The sequence below is a fragment of the Cinclus cinclus genome, chromosome 22, assembly GCF_963662255.1.
Source record: "Cinclus cinclus chromosome 22, bCinCin1.1, whole genome shotgun sequence".
In the NCBI taxonomy this organism is placed as follows: domain Eukaryota; kingdom Metazoa; phylum Chordata; class Aves; order Passeriformes; family Cinclidae; genus Cinclus; species Cinclus cinclus.
Genome location: NC_085067.1, coordinates 3,148,845 through 3,167,138, shown reverse-complemented (window position 1 = coordinate 3,167,138; position 18,294 = coordinate 3,148,845). Strand labels below are relative to the sequence as shown.

At 52.4% G+C, this 18,294-nt stretch overlaps 3 protein-coding genes across 3 annotated transcripts in view; 2 read left to right on the top strand and 1 right to left on the bottom strand.

Annotated features, from left to right (window-relative positions):
* Positions 1–9,742, top strand: part of NXN (nucleoredoxin) — a 45,837-nt gene extending 36,095 nt beyond the window's left edge. The window contains exons 6-8 of the mRNA XM_062507203.1: positions 4,663–4,842; positions 7,329–7,453; positions 9,560–9,742. Of these exons, the coding sequence (XP_062363187.1) occupies positions 4,663–4,842; positions 7,329–7,453; positions 9,560–9,742 (488 nt within the window). The remainder of the gene's footprint in view (positions 1–4,662; positions 4,843–7,328; positions 7,454–9,559) is intronic.
* Positions 9,743–11,541: 1,799 nt separating this feature from the next.
* MRM3 (mitochondrial rRNA methyltransferase 3) lies at positions 11,542–13,940 on the bottom strand. The gene is made up of 4 exons (XM_062507335.1): positions 13,591–13,940; positions 12,774–13,018; positions 12,335–12,502; positions 11,542–12,175 (listed from the first exon to the last, which is right to left on the bottom strand). Exons 1-4 carry the CDS (start codon positions 13,938–13,940, stop codon positions 11,622–11,624), a joined length of 1,317 nt encoding a protein of 438 aa, XP_062363319.1. The 3' UTR covers positions 11,542–11,621.
* GLOD4 (glyoxalase domain containing 4) lies at positions 13,927–18,206 on the top strand. The gene is made up of 9 exons (XM_062506858.1): positions 13,927–14,028; positions 14,320–14,369; positions 14,993–15,113; positions 15,568–15,712; positions 15,904–16,040; positions 16,316–16,402; positions 16,544–16,657; positions 16,739–16,825; positions 17,136–18,206. The coding sequence occupies exons 1-9, from the start codon at positions 13,939–13,941 to the stop codon at positions 17,199–17,201; spliced, it is 897 nt and encodes a 298-aa protein (XP_062362842.1). The 5' UTR covers positions 13,927–13,938; the 3' UTR covers positions 17,202–18,206.
* Positions 18,207–18,294: the final 88 nt, after the last annotated feature.

Sequence of the window (18,294 nt, the reverse complement as noted above, 5' to 3'; positions counted from 1 at the left end):
TTGTCTAATTACTGATTTATTTATTTTTTGCTATTTCTTGAAGGTTTAAATTTCATTTTCTTGCTGGTTTATGTAATGCAAAGGCAGGCCATTGTTCTATGTAGGGGCTGAGGAAGATGGCATCTGGTTTATGTTAGTGACATGAATTACAAAGGAGAGAGTGTTTGATGTAAACCATGGCTTTGCTTTTACTGTACATGCCAGTGCCAGAATTCCAGCAGCCCTGGCTCCTCGTAGGGACTGGGAGAGACTGTGTGGCTTCAAAGAGTCACAAAGATGATAAAAGCTCACAGCAGCATTCCTGGGGCCTGGCACCTTGTTCCTGCAGGGGACAAACTACAGCACAGAGGTGTGCAAGGTGACTGGCTGCTGAGGATATCTCACATGTATGTACAAATAGTTTCTCCCTGTGGTTAAAGGGTCTTGCTGCAATGTGGCTGTTCCTCATCTGTTTCTGTGTGATGTCATGCAATCAAAGAATATGCTGAGTTGGAAGGGACCCATCAGGATCATAGATGCAACTCCTGACCCTGTGTAGGACACCCAGCAGTCCAACCCTGTCCCTGTGAGGTTTGTCCCAATGCTTCTTGAACTCAGGTTTAGTGCTGTGAGCACTTCCCTGGGGAGCCTCTTTCAGTGCTCAACTGACCTCTGGGTGAAAAATTATTCCTGATATCCAACCTAAACCTCCCCTGACTCAGCTTCATGTTGTCCAGGTGGGTGCAGGCTGGCAGAATGTTAATGTGGTCTGCAGGGAAGGAGGAGTGTTGCCAAAATGGCCAAGGGCTTGCTAAGAGTCACAGGAGGAATAATCCTTCCTTGGAGTCCTCTCTGAACACCCCTCAGGTGCTGCCACTCAGCTCTGTTCCCTGACCTTAGCCCAAGAATAACCATTTGCCTGCTTTAAATAGCCATCAGTTTGCTGCTTAATGACCTTCCCATGAGGACAGAGCTTTCCAAATTCATCTGTCTTTTCCCCAGCCTGCTCACGATCCTCTCCAGCGCTGGTTTCAGCCCAGCGCTGCAGGACTGCTGCCAGTTTCACTGGGACTTTCTGTAAATAAGGTGTCCAGACATGGATACTTGAGCACCAGGCATGCTGTAGCCAGGGAAACAGTTACAACAGCTTTCCTTCCAGCTCCAGCCACTGCTTTCTTAAAGGTGTCTCTCTTTGTCGTGTGCTGAATTGAAAATGTACATATTGGCTGTTCCTCTGCACCCCAATCCCCTCCCCTGCCCAGGTAGCTCCCGTGTTATCCCTGAATCTCAGCTCCATGTAGACTTTGAGGCTGCCTGCCTGTTTGCAGTCAGGCTTTTCACACCAGCTGGGACAAAAGCTTCCTGCAAACAGAGCTGGATGTTGTGGGCTCTGCTCATCACCACACGTGGTTATTTCACCTAAATGAAAAAATCACATCTGTGTAACCACATCTGCATTTCCTCACATCCATGGTTCTGATGCTGCCTTTCTGAAAACTCTCTTTGGAGCTGCACCTATGATCAGTGAGAGTGTCCAGGTTTCCATCCTGATGCTTGGGTTGTGAGCACTACATGAGGAGGTTTCACTATTTTTTGAAGGCTGGGTACTGTAACAACAGAGAGTGTGTCTTCCCTGTCTGCTTTAAATTCCTGAATGGTGGAAAGCAGCAAGAGAGTCAAATCTCTTGTTGTTTCAGTCCTGTGTTTGCCCTTACAACTTCTAAAAACTCAGTATAAAATCCAAGTTGAGTTATAGGCCTTTATTTGGGTTTACTTGAATGCCTCTATTCATAACTCATGTGCAGTCAGAGGCTGTACCATACCACCTCTAGTAAATTGCTTCTGGGTGCAGTGCTGTTCTGAGAAAGAGTCATGTCTTGTGTTGTGGCTGCTAAGAAATAATTCCCCTTTGTGCAGGCAGCTCCCAGTCCTGCCTTGGGTGAAATCCCCTGGCCTTAGCTCTCCTTCCAAAGGCATGGGGAGAAGTGATAAACTTGATGCTTTGATAGGAATCACCCCTTGTTGTTGTGTATCTCACAAGATCTCTGAATTCCCCAATATTCCCCCTGGACTCTGTGGTGTCTCTTCGGGATTTGCAATGCTTTCCACAAAACTGTTGTTTCTCCCCATCCCCATGCTTTAGCCCAGATGCCCACAGGTCACCCTCACAGCCTGGAAGTCACTGCTACAGGAGATTTCTGGAGCTTTCTTCTGAAAAAGTGAAAAAACAGCACTAAAATGCACCACCTGTGCTGTGGTTGGTGCGGGGTTTGCTTCACGTAGATTGTGATTATTCACCCACCAGACTTCATGCAGATGAAATTTCAGTGTCGGGTCTGGGGTTTAATCTATAAATATGTAAATGCCTTGCCAGTTTCGGTAACAAACCATTTGGCCCCTGTGTTTTCATAAAATGTTGGCCCCGTGGGAGCCAAATCCATTTTCTAGTGCATAAAATCCAACCAAGGCTGTCTATGCTAATTCTCATCCTAGCTTATACAATATTCATTGCAGTGTCTGATCGCTGATTCTTCTTGATAAGTAAATTCTGGTGTTATGACTTAAGGCAATTACCAAATCCCCCAAAAGGCACTAAAATAACAAATAGTGGCTGGGACCAGTGAGGAAGGGGAATTACTTGGGTTAGCAGGTGTGAATAACATTAAGGATGGTTTTCCCTGGTCCTGCAGGTCTGTGTCCCCAGAAAACAGGGTGTGTCTTTTAGGGATGTAGTCACAAAGGGCAGCTGAGAAGATGGGGATGTGAATTATCTTTAAAAATATTCTGTTTTCTGATTCAGTTTTGTATTTGCAGTTGGAGGTTTAATGGCTGGTTATTGGGTGGGGGGCAATTATCTGCATATGCAAATTAGGTGAAGTCTAAAGGAATGCTTTGAATAGTGGATGAAATCCTTGACAGCTGCAAAATCACAGCGATCTGTGTCTAAATTGTGTCCTTAATTTTCCCAGATCAGCAAAGCTTATTTGTAACCTCTGCCTGGGAGTGCTGCCTTGCCCAGGCTGACTGGTGACCTGAGAATCCTGTCCCTGATATATAATGGATGGAAAAGCAGGCGTTTGGGGTGGGGTTGGCAATCATAAAAGGATCAAGATCGAATCCTGAGCGGCCCAGTGCTTCTCCTGGTGTCAGTAGCACTTTGTGCCTGCAAGGGCAGGGCCAGCGTGAGATTTCCCAATTCCTTCCAGTCTGTTTAACCCATCCCTGCCCTGGGGCTGCATTGAATTACCAGCAGGTAATGAATAAGCCTTTTTGTGATACAAAATGGTTTTCTTGGCGTACCCTAAGGATCTGCAAGCTCAGCCATTGGGCGGGTTCCTGCACTGCTGCTTAGCACCAGCCCCAGCGCAGGCAGGAATGCGCCGGGCTGGAATGATGGGAATGCAGCCGCTGGCCTGGACCTGCAGGCAGGCTGGGACACACAGATGGCCGTGTATTTCCTAGAGAAATGCCCCGAATTCAGAGGGTTTGTGAGTAACCCACTGTTGGAACAAACACGAGAGCACAGTGCCAGCAGCCTGGCAGGGGCAATCACACTGCCAGCCCCCTGCTCAGGGAAGTGCTCTGCAGGGAATTTCTGAGGAATAAGCTTTAAAATGAGCCTCGGGATGAAAGGCAGGAGTGTTGGAATTTCCTCAGCTTGCCAGGGATGTTGCTGGGTGAAGGAGATGCTGAATAGGGAGCAGGTCAAAGCCCAGGTGATGAGCAATGACAGCAGCACTTGGCACAACACTGGTCGCTTCATTTGTCCCTTGGGGCCTGGTCCCGCTGTCCCCTCTTCCTTCCTTGTGGGATGTTTCTTTGTCTCCTGATGACAGAGGAATGGTGTGCTTTCCAGATGAAGTTGCCAACATGAGCCACTCCTGCTGACCCACCTGAAAGCCAGTGCTTTATCGGATGGGATGGTCAGCAGCTGCTGCCCTGCTGCCAGTGACATTGGAGTTGGTGACTTCTGCTGTGTCTCTGCTGCAAATCTGTTCACCTCCTGTACAAAGTTTCTCCTTCATGGCAAAACTTTTCAGCCCCATAGCTCAGGGCAAAATGCTGCTTTTTCCCAAGGGCCAGATCTTCACTGGATATCTCCTGAGCCACATCCTGCCAGGTTTCTGTAGACCTGGACATTCCTGCAGAGCTTTGTTTGTCTCCAGAGGGTTGTGCTGTGGAAATGGCAGGGCCATTAGTGCAGAGTGCTGGAGGGCTGTGGAGGCAAGAATATGTGGTGTTCTGGGAAGGCACACACCCTGCTTCCTGGCCACTGTTGTCTGCAGGCCTTGTGAGTCCCTGGGAATTGAGATCTTCCAGAGGCAGCCACATCTCGGCACTGGGATGGTGGTGCAAGAGGGAGGGTCCCTGGGCGGTACGGTGGGATTTGCACCCGTGGGCACCAGACAGCAGCAATCCCTGCCTGCAGCTGGGCAGGGAGAGGCAGGCAGTGCCGGAGCTGTCTCTCGGCTTCCTGCTCTGGCTCCTGAACTGCAGTGCTCTGCTAGGACGGAAACAGGATCCAGGGAGCCTGATCCCCACTCCGTGAGCTGCAGAGAGGCAGGAGGCTCGCTGGGCTCCTGCCAGAGCCAGAGGCCATAGGAAGAGGCCTTTCTCCCCACACCCTGTCGCTGGCCAGTTCATGCTTTGGCTGATCCCCCTCTCTGTTTTTTTCCATTGCAGGCATCCCGACTCTGATCGTGCTGGACTCCAAGGGAGATGTGATCACGAGGCAGGGCCGGGTGGAAGTGCTGAACGACATCGAGTGCCGCGAATTCCCCTGGCACCCCAAGCCCGTGCTGGAGCTGACAGACTCCAACGCCGTGCAGCTGAATGAGGGCCCCTGCCTCGTTCTCTTTGTAGGTATGGATGGAGCATCCCTGCTGTGACAGCAGAGCCTGTGCTGGGAAGGGGGGCTGGGCGACCTGCCAGCTTGGCTAGAACTGGCTATGGGGCTGGGAACCTGCCTCTGGTGATGTCAGTGTCTCTGGGAAGGGATATCACTTCGATTTCCATTTTCTGTCACTGTGTGCTCACAGAAAGGCCAGTGGAGGGAGAGAATTCCCTGTGGAAGTCTCTCAGGACAGACTTGGAGCCTTTCCTGTACCACAGAAGCCCACAGGGGTTTGCTAGAGCCTGCTGTGCCCACAGGGATCTTGCAGCTCCCACACACCCCCCCCCGGGATTTGGTGGAGCAGTGACTGGCAGCGCAGAGGAGCTGTCGTAACAAAGGTGTGGTGGTGGCTGTGGATAGCAATGCTGATGAGGAGCTAGGAGTATGAGGAATATGCTGTCCCAACTGGTGGTGGTGGTGGAGATGGGAAAAGCCTTTCTGGAGCAGGGACTTCAGGCACACATGATGTTACAGGGGAGTCAGAGGAAGTGTCTCTGCTGCAGATTATAGATCTGTGCTTGAAACCACAGCTCAGGGCTTGAGTCCCTGGGCTGAACAGGGCTGTGACAGAGCAGTCTTTCATGCTCTGCTGGTCCTTAATTCCCCTGGCTGCAGGACAGGGCAAGTTTTTCCCCAAAGTTCCTGTTCTTTCACTGCTAACCGACACATGGAGCTTCCTTGCAGTTAGAAACAGGCCTAGAGCTCACCCAAGCATGAATGGCTCATTCCTCATTGCTTCCCTGCCAGCAATGGACAAAATAACTCAGGAAAGGGCATGGCTGGGATGAGCTGTGCTGCAGGCTGAGCCCAGGGTGCACTGGGGTGCACACAGCATCCCAGGGGAGGGAATTGAGGGGTCCTAGGCTCTTGAGGGGGTGCAGCTGTCCCCTGTGTGCTGTGTGGAGTTTGGGGGGTGTGCTGAGGAAGTGAAGAAGCCCCCCCTTGCCTTGCTGGTGTTGTGCCTGGCCCAGGGCAGGGCTCGTGTCCCGCTTCCTCGTGTGCCCTTTGTGAGCAGCACACACTCCTCTGCAGCGCTGATACACAGCCCTCGCTCCTTTCCTTCTTCCCTTTCAGATTTCCCTTTGACCCTGGTTATTTATTCAGCGGAGCTCAGCAGGGGATGTGAGCACAGAGCCAAAAATCCTCTCCTCACAAGGGAAGGACAGGCTGGCCACGCCAAGCCTGATGGATTTGGGCTGGTGCTGCAGGCCTCTGGAAAGAGTTATTTCTATCTTGCTCTGAGCAAAGTTTTTCTATCACCTTGCTGCGAACAGCTCATCAGGAGAACAGCTGGTGCTCTTATTCAGTGCTTTTGGGGGTGGATGGTCTTGATGAAATCTGCCAGTGATGTGCTGGGGCAGAGATGCAGCTGGTGCTGCAGCAAGGCAGGCACTGGGAATGGGGGTTCTTGGCCAGCTTTGTCCTGCTGGGAGACCCCCCCAGCAGACCAGTTCCTGCACTGCACCCCCAGGAGAAGGCAGGCTTAGCAAGTGCTGGTGCTGAATAAATCCTGACTGATCTACCTCCTTCCCCAGAGGGGTTAGGGCTGGGTTAGCCAGAGTGTGCAGGGCTGCCTGGAGCGCCGCCAGCAGCCGATGTTTGTACGAAAATCAATCCCTGCAGACACCCTGCAACTCAGAGTATTTATCTCTGCCATGCACGCAGGACAGACCTGAAATCCAGCGTGCAGCGTCTCTGGAATCTCATGCTTTTCTTGGAGAAGGCAGAGAGGAGGACAGGGATGTGTGAAGCAAGGGCAGAGAGTTTTCCTGGCATGGGCATGGCTTGTCCCAGCTGGGGGCTGGACCTGTTGTGGTGGTTACATCAGGGATCACAAGGGGATTCAAGGGACTTTCTTTCTTCTGCCTTCGTCCTTTAATGCCTGAAAGTTGTCCCCAAATTGGAATCCTTTAATCTCCATGCTTCCAAAGGACACAGACTCTCCTCTTTCCAGCTCACTATTTGAACTTGAGTGGTGGCTGGCATTTGATTGATGCTGCCATCTCTTTCTGCCCTACCTCTGTCAAATCAAAGCTGCCTCACAGAGCTGAGACTGGAGCTGCAAAGCTGTGGCTCAGGTGTCCTGAGGCAGAGGGATGGTGGGTGGCAGCAGCTTCAGATCGGCGCCTTTGTTTGGTCTTCAAAACATGCTCAAACCCCAGAGCAGCTTTTTTTGTGCCCTGCACGTCATCAACAGCACCAGGGAGCGAGCAGTGGAGTATTTGGGGAACAGGAGCTGCTCTTCTGTTCAGTGTTTCCCTGTAGTGCATTTCAGCATCCAGAGCTGTGTGGCTTTGAAGTCCATGTGGCACATCCAGGCTCTGGCTTCCTGTGTGGTGGTGCCGTGGGACAGAGCTGCCAGGATCCAGCCCATTTGCATCCTTTGATCCTAACCTCCTTTTTTTGCCTTGCCTCGCCTCTTTTCATTTTGTCTCCAAAACCCCATGCCCTGCAGATTCAGAAGATGACGGGGAGTCGGAGGCAGCAAAACAACTGATTCAGCCCATAGCTGAAAAAATCATAACCAAGTACAAAGCCAAAGAGGAGGAAGCACCGCTGCTGTTCTTCGTGGCGGGTGAGGTAAGTGAGAGGAGAGCACAGGGCTGTGTCCTGCTGGGTATGGGGACTGAGCTGGGCTGGGTACCACTGTTGTTGTTGTTCAGGGGATACACTGAGGCATGGAGCTACTGCAGCTGTCAGGAAACATGGAGAAAACCAGACTTGAGGGCTGGCTAACTCAGTCTGTGGTCTCCTTGCTGGATACTACTTTCAGCAAAGTGTTTGCTTAGAGATGGAAAAGCCTGAAGGTGGGAGAGGGACAGGCAGAGTGGGGCAGTGGGAAGTGGGAGAGGGTCTAGCTGCCATGCTGAGGTTGCTGCCTGCTCAGCCCTGAGGCTGTGCAGGCAGGAAAGTGGCTGAGCAGGGGAAGAGAGGCAGGGTTTGAGGTTCAGCCTGGCCCAGCCATTGAAATTTCAGCTGGTTCCCTGAGTTGACCATGTTTTTCTTGGCTGGGATAGTATTTGAGGCATGTGCAGGCTGCAGTGCTCGGAGTCAAATATCTGCTGGAGAGAATGGGAAACGGGAAAACCGGAGGACTTCTGGCCTCCCTTTCCCCCACACAGACACTTTGCCCTGCTGCAATCTGGCAAACGATGGTTTTGTGTACAGGTCAAAAAAGCTCCCAGCACCCCCAGGCCTGCAGTTCCCCTCCCACATCACCGCTCAGGGCTTGGGCAGGTGGCAGCCGCTGCGCCTGCTCCGTCCCTGCACGCCCACGTCACAGCCGCAGTGTTCCATGCGCGGAGCCCTCCGGAGCCGCCCTGCGACAAAAGGGTCCTCACTGCCACACCCAGGCCCCCCCAGCCAGACAGGCCCTCGCTGCCACCTCCCCCAGCCCCGTTGGCCCCCTCCACGCAGCCGTTCCCGCTCCCAGCGCCGTAACGGGTCTCTGAGCATCCCAGCTCAACCCCGCACCCTTGAATAAGTCCCTTGTTGGAAAGGGCTATTTTGGGAGGGTCCGGGACCTTCCCCCCTCCCCCAGAGCCTGCGAAGCGTTTTCCTCCCGCTCACCGGCTGTAGCTGAAACATTGCTGCTATTCATGCAGCTCCCGACGGCCCTGCGGCGGCCGGCCCTAAGAATGGGGAGCGTCCAGCACATCCCATTCATCCGTCACCTCAATAGCCGGGAGCGCTGGCCCCGGGGCTCCGCTGGCCCCCACGCACAAAGCAGCCCGGCCATGGCCAGACCAAGCGCCTCCCATTGCTCTCCCAGCACCGTCTGGACCGATTTTGCATTGATTAAAAATATTCCTTGGTGCCTTTGTAAATAAAGGACGAGGCGTCCCGACACCTGGGTGGGGGTGGCCGAGGCGACGAGCCCAGCCCTGCTCGCCCTTGCAGCCACGTGGTCCAGCTGCGCCAGAAACCCCTGCAAAGGAAGGGGAGGCGCGACCGGAGCTCCCCAGCGCTGCCGCCACGCGCTGCAGAGCCCCGGCCACCAACCAGGTGCATGGATTCCATTCCTGCCCCAGGAACGCCCCGCTCCGGCTGCGGCGCATTGTGGGTTCGGTGATGAATCGCACCCGTGCTGGCGCTTTCCATCCCACAGCATTAGGAGGGATAAATTACTGCCTTTGCCCTGAGCTGAGCCCTGCCTGGGCGAGGGGAGGGCAGTCCTGTCCCCCTGTGAGCAGCCTGCTGCTCCTGGGTGTGCCCAGACACTGGGACCTGCTGGTGGGGTCTCATCGTTGGCTCAAAGCACAAGTCTTCATCCCCTTCCCGTTCTTTGCTTTGTTCTGGGTGTGCACTTAGGTCCCCTTGGTATCCATGCTTGGTGAGCAGGGAGGCCGTGGCAGTGCTGGCAGAGGGCTGGCAGTGCCCACATTCAGCACTTGTCTTCGGTTCCTTGAGCTGTGCGTGTCTCAGAGGCTCTGGAGTGGCCTGGGAAGCAGGTCACTCTGGAAGCAATGCCTCTGGGTTGGAGGAGTGCATGTCCCATTCCGGTCTGGGATAAACCAACCCCATTTGGTTCTGACACAAACCACGAGCAGAGCAGGCACCAAGATGGATGGTGCACAGCCCAGCCCCTTGGGATTACACTGTGGGCTGGACTGTGGCAGCAGCAAACTGCTCCTGGTCTCCTGGCTTCGCTGATGACTCTTCTGTCCGTCTCCTTTTGGCCTCCAGGACGACATGACTGACTCCCTGAGAGATTACACCAACCTGCCCGAGGCTGCACCCCTGCTCACCATCCTGGACATGTCAGCCCGGGCCAAGTACGTGATGGATGTGGAGGAGATCACACCCGAAATCGTGGAAGCCTTTGTCAGCGACTTTCTAGCAGACAAGCTAAAACCCGAGCCCATCTAAGGGGCCCCTGCCAACAGACGTTATTTAAAACTAGGTCTCTCTTCCGCCGCTTGTGGATTCTCCAGCGTGTCCTCACGCCCGACCCAGTATCCAACCTTCTTGTGGTGCCTTGTTTTACGCAGTGAATCCTTCTCCTAAGCAGACTCCTTGAGATGCACTTTCAGCAGGGAGTTGTTGGCGTTTGGAGACTTCGCTTGTGCTTCATGGTGATATATCTCTAATAACCAGGCCAGAACTGTTACCGTATTGTTATTTTATACATGGCACTAGCTAGCAGGCAAATCTTTTTGCATGGTGTTCTTCCCAACGTATGCATCAGGCAGTGGGTGGGGTTCTTGGGGCTCTTTTCTTTCTCCTCCTTCCACTTCTTTCCTTTCTCACCACCCCTCCTGACTAAATGACTTCCAGGAAGCAATAAGGAAACTGTCCCCATCGCCCCTGGCCAGTCTTTTCTCTCCCACCCAAGTGCCCTGACAAGGCCAAGACAAAGTCTTAACTGCTGACGACCTCTGAAAGACCACGGCACAGCCAAGCTCCTCCTCCTGGGGGTGAGACCTTTCTTTGTGGGTTTCAGACCCCCCTCTCCAAGCACCAACAGCCTTAGGCAGCGCTGGCTGTTAGTGTCAGGGTCCAGCCCCCTGCCATGGGTGGGTATTCCCTCTGTCCCTCCCACTCTGAGCCAGGAGGAGGATCGCCACCGGGCTGCCCTCACCTCTTGTCTCTTCCTTGTGCTCTCCCTGTCACCTCTCGTCCCTCTCTCTGGTATGAATTGTCCTCTCCTCTATGTGTTAGTTGATTGAGCTGTTTTTCGTAGGTGTGTCCCAAAGTCAACGTTTATGGTGCTGATCTTTAAAAAAAAATAACCAAAAAAAGAGTAAACCCTAAGAAAAAAACCCTCCCTCCCTAACCCAAGCAGCACAGCCGAGCCCTTGAAAAGTGACATTGTAAAAAACTGTACATGGTGATTGGAACTTTGTAATAAAACTGTTACAATGACCTCGCCCCAGGAGTGCCGATTGCTGCGTCCTGGTGTCAGGGAGGGAGCTGTGTGAGGGAACAGGAGCCCACAGCCTGACCCCATGCATCGGTGACCTCTGGGATTGTGTGTTCCCCTCTGGGATCACACAGCCCCTGCCTGTGCCTGCTTTGCTGGGGTGGGTCGGAGCTCTCCAGGAGGGAGGGAACACTTTGGCAGCCACTGGGGCGTTTCCAGCCTGAATAGTGGGTGTTGTGCAAGCCACTGCTTTTTTCTTTCAGCTCATTAGTCAGCCATGGCAGGATTATGGCCTCCCCTTTTATCCTGCTGCAGCTTCCCACCCTGCCAGGAGCTGGGAACAGCGGCCAGGGCCGGCTCGGCCTGTGTAAACCCAGCCTGTGTTTTGCATGTTTCAGAAGTTCCCGTGTTCGGCAGTGCTGAACTGACTGGGGAGCAGTTCCAGGAGCAGCCCAGCACCTCTCAGCAGTGGTGTGGTCAGGAGTGATTGTTGCAGCATGGGGTTTAGGTAAGCACAGGCAGGACCCGCTAAGGTGGCAGCAGTCTGGTCTTCCTGACCCAAAACCACAGCCAGCAGCCAGCCTGGCAGGGACAGCACAGAGGGATCTGAGGTCTCCATGGCTCTCCTGGATGAAAAGGCTGCAGCAGGGGGGAACCGGCTGAGGTGAGGCTAGGGCTGCTACTCGGCCTTTCCCTTCTCACGGTGATCACCCTTCTCTCTAGCATCACCGTGTGGCCACCACATCCACTGGGAGCCACACACTCATCCCAGCACTTTCCAGCCTTAAATACCCATTTACTACAAACAGCCCAAGCTGCTCTTTTATTAACTCTCAGGAGAACCAAAGGCAAGAGGTGCTCCTTCAGCACACAAACCGCAGCAGTTCAGCCTGGCACAGGCAACTTCTGCCTGTCATCCTCCTGCTTGTGCCTCCACAGCAGCTGCCTCTTGCCCTCGAAGAGCACGATGCCAGCAGCAATTGCAGAGTTCAAGCTGTCCACACCTGGCACCACAGGAATGACCAGTCTCTTCCCCCCCGTGCTGGCTGCCAGCCGGAGTGCGGCCGGGCTCAGGCCGTGGGTCTCCCCTCCGATCACCACGGCCACTGGAGCCCGTGCCCAGTCCTCGTAGTAATCCTGTGCACCCAGCTCTGGGATTCCTGCTGCTCCCTCATCCTCGTGTTCAGGAGCAGCCTTGGAGCTGGATTTCACAGGAGCTTTTGTGCTGGCAGGAGCAGAGTTAGCCCCGCCAGCCCCTCTTGGCAGGGATGCGGTGCCGGCTGCAGCGTCAGGGTCGTTGTTGTCGGCCACGCAGACCTGGATGCCAGCAGGGAGGTTGGTGGGAACAGACTCCCAGTCCAGGTTGGTGATGATAGGCACACGGAAATGAGCCCCCATGCCTGCACGGAGCACCTTGGGTTCCCATGGATCCACACAGCCTGGGAAAGAAAGGGGAGAAACAGTGACAGTGGAGGGATTCCCACAAAGGTGGGATTCAGCAGCCACAGCGAACCCGCCACTCCTTACAAACTCTGGGGAACATCTTCAAGCACCTCGCTCCCTGCCTTACCCCCAGGCTACTCAAACTTTTCTCTTACCTTTGGTGAGCAGCACTTTCTCACAGCCTGCTCCTGCTGCAGATCTCAGAATAGTCCCCAGGTTTCCTGGATCTCGGATATTGTCGCAGATGAGGAGCAGTGGCAGGGAGTTGGCGAGCTGAGCTGCAGGGTAGGACATCTTGGCAGGGTCAGGCTTGGAAAAGATGCCTGCGGAAATGAAGTGTGACAGGTTTATGACTGACCCAGCCCAAGGAGAGGCCTGTTCTGGAGAGTTGGCCCAAATCTCACTAAAGATGTGCTGGCTGAAGTGTTGGGAAACGTACCACCTAAAGGAAGTTTGAGGAGAGTTTGTCACTTGGCAAGGAAAACATTTTTCCAGCAGTGCTATGTCTACGGAAAGATTTTTAAGACAGCAATTCTCCTAAATATGAAAAGTTTCCCTCTGGGCAGTGTTGCAAGTGTTTCATAGGCAACTTACCTAGAAGCCCCTGAGGAGTTACGAGGTCAGACCAAGTCTTAATGTCTTCAAATTTCACCTTAACCAAGCTGGCTCGTTTTATCTCTGCCTCAGGCAGCAGCTTCAGGTGCCCCACAGTGCTGAAGAAGAGTGTCTGTGGCACAGCTCCTGCCTCCAGTGCATCCTTGATCAGCCTGTGCCCCTCCAGCAGAACCTTCCCGTGATTGTCCCGAAACTTCTTGGACTTGGCAATAGTCACCACTTTTCTGCAGAGAAATTATTCAGAGAATGTGGCTGTGATGCTCACAACTTCAGTCTGACCTTCACCAGCCCGAGAGCTTCTCTGGGAGGTCACAAAGGTCCTTGTCCTAAGAGGAAGGGTTGGGCAAGTTGGCTCTGGGGTGACCTTTAGAGCACCTTTCAGTACACGAAAGATGAAGAACTTGAAGGAGGGCCTGGAGTGCCAGGACAATGGGGAATGGCTTTAAACTACCAAGAGGGCAGGATTAGATGGGATATTGGGAATTCTTCTCTGTGAGGATCGTGAGGCCCTGGAACAGGCTGCCCTATCCCTGGAAGTGTCCAAGGCCAGGCTGAATGATGCTTGGAGCAGGCCGGTCTGGAGAAGGTGTCCCTGCCATGGTAAGGGGTGTTACCGCATGGGCTTTAAGCTCCTTTCCAACCCAACCATTCCCCGGTTCTGTGAAGCCCTCCCGGTACCTCCAGCCGCCAGTGCGTGTCAGTCTCCCCCTTTCCTCCCACGGGCGGAACTCCCCTCCCTCACCGTTCGGCGATGGTTCTGAGGGGCAGCGCGGCCGGGCCCGCTCCCCGCGCTCACCCCAGCCTGCGGTCCCCGGGCGCCGCCTTCTCGTACCACAGCCCCGGCGCGGCCGCGCCGCGCTCCACAGCGGGCGGTGGAGGCTGCGGCGGCGGCTGCGGGCGCTCCGCGGGGCTCTGCGGACGTTCCCGGGGACTCTGCGGCCGCAGCACCCGCACGGGGCTCCGCCGCAGCGCCCGCACCCCGCGCCGCCCGCCCGGGTCCCCCCGCGCCCCGCGGGGCCTCAGCAGCGCCCGCCACGCGCGGCCCAGCGCCGCCATCGCGGCGGTACCGCCCCCCGACGTCATCGCGTACCGGCGCCGCCGCGTGACGTCACTGTCGCAGCGTGACGTCACGGCCCCCGCCGCCATGGCCGCCCGCAGGGCGCTGCACTTCGTCTTCAAAGTGGGGGACAGGGCCCGCACGGCGCGGTTCTACCGCGAGCTGCTGGGCATGAAGGTGAGCGGGGAGGGGATCGGCGGCTGCGGCCGCTCCGGGACTGCCGAGAAAACGGGCGGTGCTGCGGCCGCCGTGTCCCCAGAGCGCTGCTCTGGGAATGGGGGTGGAATGGGGATTGGGAATGAGGATGGGATAGGGTGGGCATGCAGTGGGGGTGGGGAATGGAGCCTCATCCTGCCCACGCTGACCCCATCCCTGCCCCCTTCACCAGGCCTAGGGAAGGGGCTCTGGGTTGGAACGAGGTGATTTTCGCGGTCGCCTCCCACCCCAAAGCGTTGTGTGTTTCTCAAGGTGCTGCGGCACGAGGAGTTCGAGGAGGGCTGCAAAGCCAGCTGCAACGGGTGAGTGCCAGCTGCTAGTTCACAGTAAAGTAAGGGCTGCGTTGTTTTTTATTAAATTGCTTCCCTTGGAACCTACAGGCCCCCCCATTCTGTGTAGCTGTGGTGCTTATATTGAACAAAAATATCACACCTATCAACTGATATTTAACTGTATTGAATTATTTCTAAGTTTACCAGGAACTGTGTTCAGTCCCACTGAACATATTTGAACATATGATATGATTATTGATATAGGCCTGGCACTATGAAGGTTCTTGAGTTAAAAATCCCTCCTGGTAGCCCCAAAGGCTTTTGTAAAGGAAAAGGAATGAAAGAAAGAAGAAGTAGGAGCATATTTCTTTCTGAAATTGAAGGAATCTTATAGTTTGGTCCCCTTTCCTGCTTGGCAATAAGGAAGTGATTAGATAATTGCAGCTAATGAGCAGCCTGTGCTCTTAAAGCAGGAGCTGTTAATGAGGTAGAATTGCTTCTATCATATGGCCATGAATGACAGCCCAGGGTCAAATCTGCCATGATTTCACTCTAGAAATGCAATTCCTCCTTGAAACACAAATACTTGGCAGTTCTTGGTGCTTACTTTTAGTACTAATGACATTAAAATATGGATAATATGGATATTTTAGCCCTTATGATGGAAAATGGAGTAAGACCATGGTGGGCTATGGACCAGAGGACAATCACTTTGTGGCAGAGCTGACTTACAATTATGGCATTGGAGAATATCGCCTGGGCAATGACTTCCTGGTGAGTTCCACTCCAAGCAGCCAAACTTTCTCAGGAAAAGCTGATTTAATTTAATAATTAAAAGCAGGTTTTGTTTGTCACATGGGTTGTACTACCTGCTTTTTTGTTTATGCTGTTTGTTCCCTTAAACACTTCAGTGTTGCTTTTGTGGTTGGTCTCTTGAGTTGGAAGAGCAGAAACCAGAGCACATTTGTGTTCACTTAAGGTCTAGCTCATTTCTTGAGCTCCACCTCTGCTCTGTGTGTAGGACAGCTGGTATTTGCTGCCAGATCCAACATGGAATGCTGAGCTAGGAAGGACTTGTTGCAGGACAACACCCTTATAGTTATTATTAATTTTTTTTTTTTTTTTTTGTGATTTGGTGGCTGGCAGCAGATGGAGGTCTCGTGTTTCCTGTGTGAAAACAGGTGATGTCTCTGCATCCACCCCATGGATTTTGTTGCGTCCTCTCTAGGGCATCACTCTGGTGTCCAGCCAGGCTGTGAGTAATGCCAAGAAGATGGGGTGGCCCCTCAAAGAAGTCACCTCTGGTGTCTTTGAAACTGAAGCCCCAGGAGGATACAAGTTCTACCTGGAAGAAAAGGAACAGCTCAAGCAAGGTGAAATATTTACCCTTACTGGTGTTCAGCAGAGATTTACCAGTGGGGTATCCAAATGTGTTTATTTTAATGGCATTTGATAAAAGAGAACACTTTTTTATCATTTCTCAGTTGCTTCTCAAGAATGCAGAATTGTGTGTTTAAGCCTGTAATACTTTTGTAGCTAATTTGAAATCATTGCAATCCTCAAGATCCGGTGTGGAAGGTCACCCTGGGTGTCTCAGACCTGCAGAAGTCTGTGAGCTACTGGTCTGGTTTGCTTGGGATGAAGATATATGAGAAGGATGAGGAGAAACAAAGAGCTTTGCTGGGCTATGCTGATAACCAGGTCAGTCCTTGGAAAACTCACCACAAAAACTTCTTGTTTCCTGAGAGCAGAATCTTAAAAGGAAAAAAGTTCTTAATTAAAGCAACTGTGCCCTTAATTATGAGCGTTTTAATTGAAGCTGTGTACACTCAGCTGTGTTTCTAGAAAAATCAAAGCTGTGGTTTGCTCTGGTGATTCTGGCTTGTTGGGAAACACATGGATGGGGGATTTTGGAATCACCCACATCCTGGAGAACAGTGTCCCTGCAAGCCAGGCTGGGTTTTTCCCTGTTCCAGTGCAAGCTGGAGCTGAAGGCTGTTGGAGGGGCAGTGGATCACGGGACAGCGTTTGGACGCATCGCCTTCTCCTGTGCCAAGGAAGAGGTAACAGCCCCACTTCCTCACCCCTTTCCTTACCCCACAGCTGGGAAAAGGCAATTTGTAGTGTTGTTAACATAATCCTGAGCAGATAGTTTGTTTATCAATCTGGCAGCGGGATGGTTTTAGTTTGTTTTCTGTTTTTAGCTGCCGAACATTGAAGCCCTGATGAAAAAGGAGAATCAGAAAATTTTGATGCCTCTGGTCAGCTTGGACACGCCTGGCAAAGCCACGGTGCAAGTGGTTATTCTGGCTGATCCTGTGAGTAAAACTGGAAACAGTGATTACATTTGGTTTAAATTTCTCCTTGCTACTGGTTATAACTGAGCTGCTTCCTTTTAGGACGGCCATGAAATCTGTTTTGTGGGAGATGAAGCATTCAGAGAGCTGTCCAAGGTGGACCCTAATGGTGACAAGCTGTTGGATGATGTAAGTGACTGCACATTCATTGTCTTCCTGATTAGAGATACCTGTAAAATCCAATTTTCATTCCATGTTGAGTTTTTCCTAGAAGCAAATTACCCAGGCTTAGTAAGGAAAATAAATCCGTTTTTAAAGCTCACTTGGTGCCCCTGGGTAGAATTTTCCATCTTCATTCTTGGGGCATGGTCACATTCTGGTCTCTATGGCAGAGAACATTGGTTTTCAGTGTCAGTTCTTACTAGTGGCTAAAAAATAATTCTTCCCTCCAGAGAGTTTTCCTCCTGTTCTGACCATGTCCACATTTGTCTTTGTGCAGGCCATGGCTTCAGACAACAGTGACAAGTGGTTTGCTGAGCACAACATGAAGAAGGTTTCAGCTTAGCTGGAGGGAGTGGACTGGGCTGCTCCTCTGTACTTTGGAGTTCTCCCAAGAAAATGCCAATCCTGGTTAAAGTGCTGCCTTCCCAATCAGAAGGTGCTGGGATGTCTTCTGTGATGGTTTGTTTGGGTTGATTTAAGCTGATGTCTCTGGCCTGCTGCTCTCTCCCTTCCAGCAAATCACATCTCCTCCCAAAAAATGGGGCTGGGCAGCAAAGGAGCAGCTGAGCCCTTGGCTTCAAAATCAGGGATCATCAGTCAGGAAAACCTAACATTTCTGTGGTGTTGTTATGCTTGAAAGAAAGGTGAATAGATACGTTATTTTCTGATTAACTAATTTTCTGATTAAATTAGCTTTTGCTGTCCTTTATTTGCAGGCTGGAGAGGAGATTTTGAGGTGGCTGCTCCCCCTCTCCAGTGGGGTATGGGGAACTGGAGCAGGGAGTGCATCCCTTTGTTGGGAACAAAGAAATGATCTTTCCAAACTGTGTGAATACTCCAGTTTTCCCCAACTTTCGAGGTGAAATGTTCACTGGAGAAGCCCATGGTGTGTTTCTCACTGGGATCCTGGTGCTGATGGGGTGGTTTCCACCTCTTCTCAAGGAGAGTTCCACATTCCAGGAAGGAGCTGAGGCTGTGCTTTGGGGTTTGTAGCTGCTTTATCTGCTGAGGTGCCGGAGGGCAGCTTGAAATAAGTTTTCCAATTAGCTTTTGATGAGACACTGGCTTTGGAAAGAACAGCTCAGGGTTTATTCCATTGGAATGAACTCACTCTGCTGGTGGAATAAAAGCTGGGAATACAGGGAGTCATTCCTGGCATTGTTTGTGCCAGGTATGCTACCTGACTTGTCATTTTCTTGACGAAAACCTTAAATAAAATACCTTAAATCAGGTTTTAATGATGAAGCTGAGATGAATTTCATGGAGAAGATCAAGCAGTGTTGGCACTGGTGAGCTGAAACAGGAAAAACTCCTCGCTGCGATTTTGTCCGAGCTTTTCTATTCCGTTTTAGTGACGGTTTGGAATCCTATTCATCCAATTAAACATGTTGCTATTGTAGCATGGTAATTAAATAGTTAATTAAGCTCAGCTCCGC

Bases quoted from the DNA above. Each gene is read 5' to 3' on its own strand.
- GLOD4 (XM_062506858.1), top strand. From the start codon at position 13,939: ATGGCCGCCCGCAGGGCGCTGCACTTCGTCTTCAAAGTGGGGGACAGG. The intron at 14,029-14,319 runs GTGAGCGGGGAG...GTGTTTCTCAAG, and splicing joins GCGAGCTGCTGGGCATGAAG to GTGCTGCGGCACGAGGAGTT. The intron at 14,370-14,992 runs GTGAGTGCCAGC...TGGATATTTTAG, and splicing joins TGCAAAGCCAGCTGCAACGG to CCCTTATGATGGAAAATGGA.
- MRM3 (XM_062507335.1), bottom strand. From the start codon at position 13,940: ATGGCGGCGGGGGCCGTGACGTCACGCTGCGACAGTGACGTCACGCGG. The intron at 13,019-13,590 runs GTGAGCGCGGGG...ATTTCTCTGCAG, and splicing joins CCCGGGGACCGCAGGCTGGG to AAAAGTGGTGACTATTGCCA. The intron at 12,503-12,773 runs GTAAGTTGCCTA...TCATTTCCGCAG, and splicing joins AACTCCTCAGGGGCTTCTAG to GCATCTTTTCCAAGCCTGAC.